The sequence below is a fragment of the Antrostomus carolinensis genome, unplaced genomic scaffold (genome assembly GCF_000700745.2).
Source record: "Antrostomus carolinensis isolate BGI_N321 unplaced genomic scaffold, ASM70074v2 scaffold19051, whole genome shotgun sequence".
Lineage (NCBI taxonomy): Eukaryota > Metazoa > Chordata > Aves > Caprimulgiformes > Caprimulgidae > Antrostomus > Antrostomus carolinensis.
This window is the reverse complement of record NW_010296474.1, coordinates 11,134-13,052: the sequence shown is the minus strand read 5'-3', so window position 1 is coordinate 13,052 and position 1,919 is coordinate 11,134. Positions and strand designations below refer to the sequence as shown.

Genomic DNA, 1,919 nt, shown 5'->3' with positions numbered 1-1,919 from the left:
CTGCTTCTACTTTACTTCCCAATATATTATTTACTACAAAATATGCTGCCAAGACATTCAAATATTAAAACACAAACTAATTTCTCGGGATTTGTCTTCTAGTGACTAATTTCAGCATATTTAACTTGTATTATCATCCCTCCTGAACAGTTTTCTGGGATAAAAGTTTACTTGGATAGGAAGTTGAACAGGTTGCAGTCAATAGGATTTATTGTCTTCAACTACCCTCATGATCAATGTGTTTTACAGAATTACTGGGAAAAAAAAAGTCGATCAGGAATAGTTAGAGACATCTTGCACCTTAAAGAAAGTAGATCTGCTATCTTAATATGATAATATCTTTAAGCAGCACTGTGATCATCTGTAGGAGCCTTAGAACAGTGCGTCTTGTGCTAAAAACAAAGCTGCTGTCCAGTTCTTCCAGTTCTCAGATCACCACTGGTAATAGCTGCAGACTTCCACACTTGTTCTATGACCTTTCCTTTTAATTGTTGGAAATCAGACTATTAAAGGGCATCAACTCCAATATGGTGCATTTTTCCCAAACAAAAAATGCCTCCAGTCAGTAATAGTAAAACTCTTCAAATACATTTATTTGTCACCAATGAAAATACTGTACAGTACCCAAGAAAAGGGGTGGGGAAAGGCAGTGTATTAAGACTGGCTTTCATCAATGTCTTTGTCTGGATCCATCTCTGCAGCTTCACTCTCCTGTTGCTGTTTCTTCCAGAGTTTAGCCATAGCAAGGAGTTTGAGATTAGGCTGATTAGCAGTATCTTCTGGGAAAATATAATCATAGTACTCCTCCCAGCCAGCATCAGACTAAGGAAAAAAAAATAACCACAAAGCAAGTTAATTTGCATGTTAATATTAGCTATTAGAAAGTGCTTCTAATAAGCCTAACAGTGAGACAAAATTAAAATCACTGTTTGTTAGACCCTCCACAGCAGCTGAAACCAATAAGCTGAATGGATGTAAGACTACTGCTTCTGCTGTGGTTTGATAAGCAGGTTTGATGAACAGCCTGGCTATTGTTTCCCAAACAAAATTAAGAAACAAACAGTATCTGCATAGTATTACCTAAAGCTGGTTTGATTTGTCTATGGTAGGAGTTTAAAGTAAAGGTAGCTTGAGCCTTTGGTATGAATATTTCACTCTGAATCAATTGCCTACCTAGCCTGCTGAAGAGCAAGAAGCTCAGCAGCTCATGTCATAGGCTAATGCTTTTTTAAAATTATTGCAGTAAAATTGGTATGCAGTTACAGCACTCATCACAGCCAACTCTGTTCTGTGTACCAGACCCCAGCATAAAGCCACCAAGGATTCCAAGTGACTACTTGCTTAATTTTTCTTCTTACCCCATCTTCAGCCTGCAGTTTTCTCCTCTTCTTTATTTTTTCAGGCATAAGTTTATCTATCCTCTCTTTAGTGGTATCATTTCCAAACTCCTCTTCAAAGCTTCTCCAGGATTCCAGAAGCATGACTCTCTCCTCTTTCTCCTCACAGTTTCGCATTGCCTTATTAGCCTCTTCATAAATCTGCCGGCATCTCGACAAATTCTCCCCTCTTCCTGCAGACAGCTCAAACTGTGCAAAGCTGATCCATACCTGTGGCGAAAGCAAATCAAAACCAAGCTGAAACCTCCATTATGAAGTCTCATAGCTAAGTGATAGTTTAAAAAAACAAAGCAGCCAAGAAAGCAAATGTCAGTGCAAGTCTAAAGCACTTTTTCATAAGCAGATACCTAGAAAATTCGTGTTTCACATGTATGAGATTTGCCTCATTCCTGCAAGACAGAATATTCATATAAGCCAGGCTGACAAATTTCTTGCGGTTGTCTCAGGTTACGATAAATCAGTCTGAATTTAGTTAATGACAGCACCACACTACATTGGAAAAATCCCAACTATTTTTTCATT

At 38.1% G+C, this 1,919-nt stretch overlaps 1 protein-coding gene across 1 annotated transcript in view; it reads right to left on the bottom strand.

Annotated features, from left to right (window-relative positions):
- Positions 1-572: 572 nt before the first annotated feature.
- CRNKL1 (crooked neck pre-mRNA splicing factor 1) overlaps positions 573-1,919 on the bottom strand; it is a 12,238-nt gene continuing 10,891 nt past the window's right edge. Inside the window, exons 12-13 of the mRNA XM_010178312.1 lie at positions 1,359-1,607; positions 573-822 (exon numbers count right to left, since the gene is read on the bottom strand). Of these exons, the coding sequence (XP_010176614.1) occupies positions 655-822; positions 1,359-1,607 (417 nt within the window). The 3' untranslated portion in view covers positions 573-654. The remainder of the gene's footprint in view (positions 823-1,358; positions 1,608-1,919) is intronic.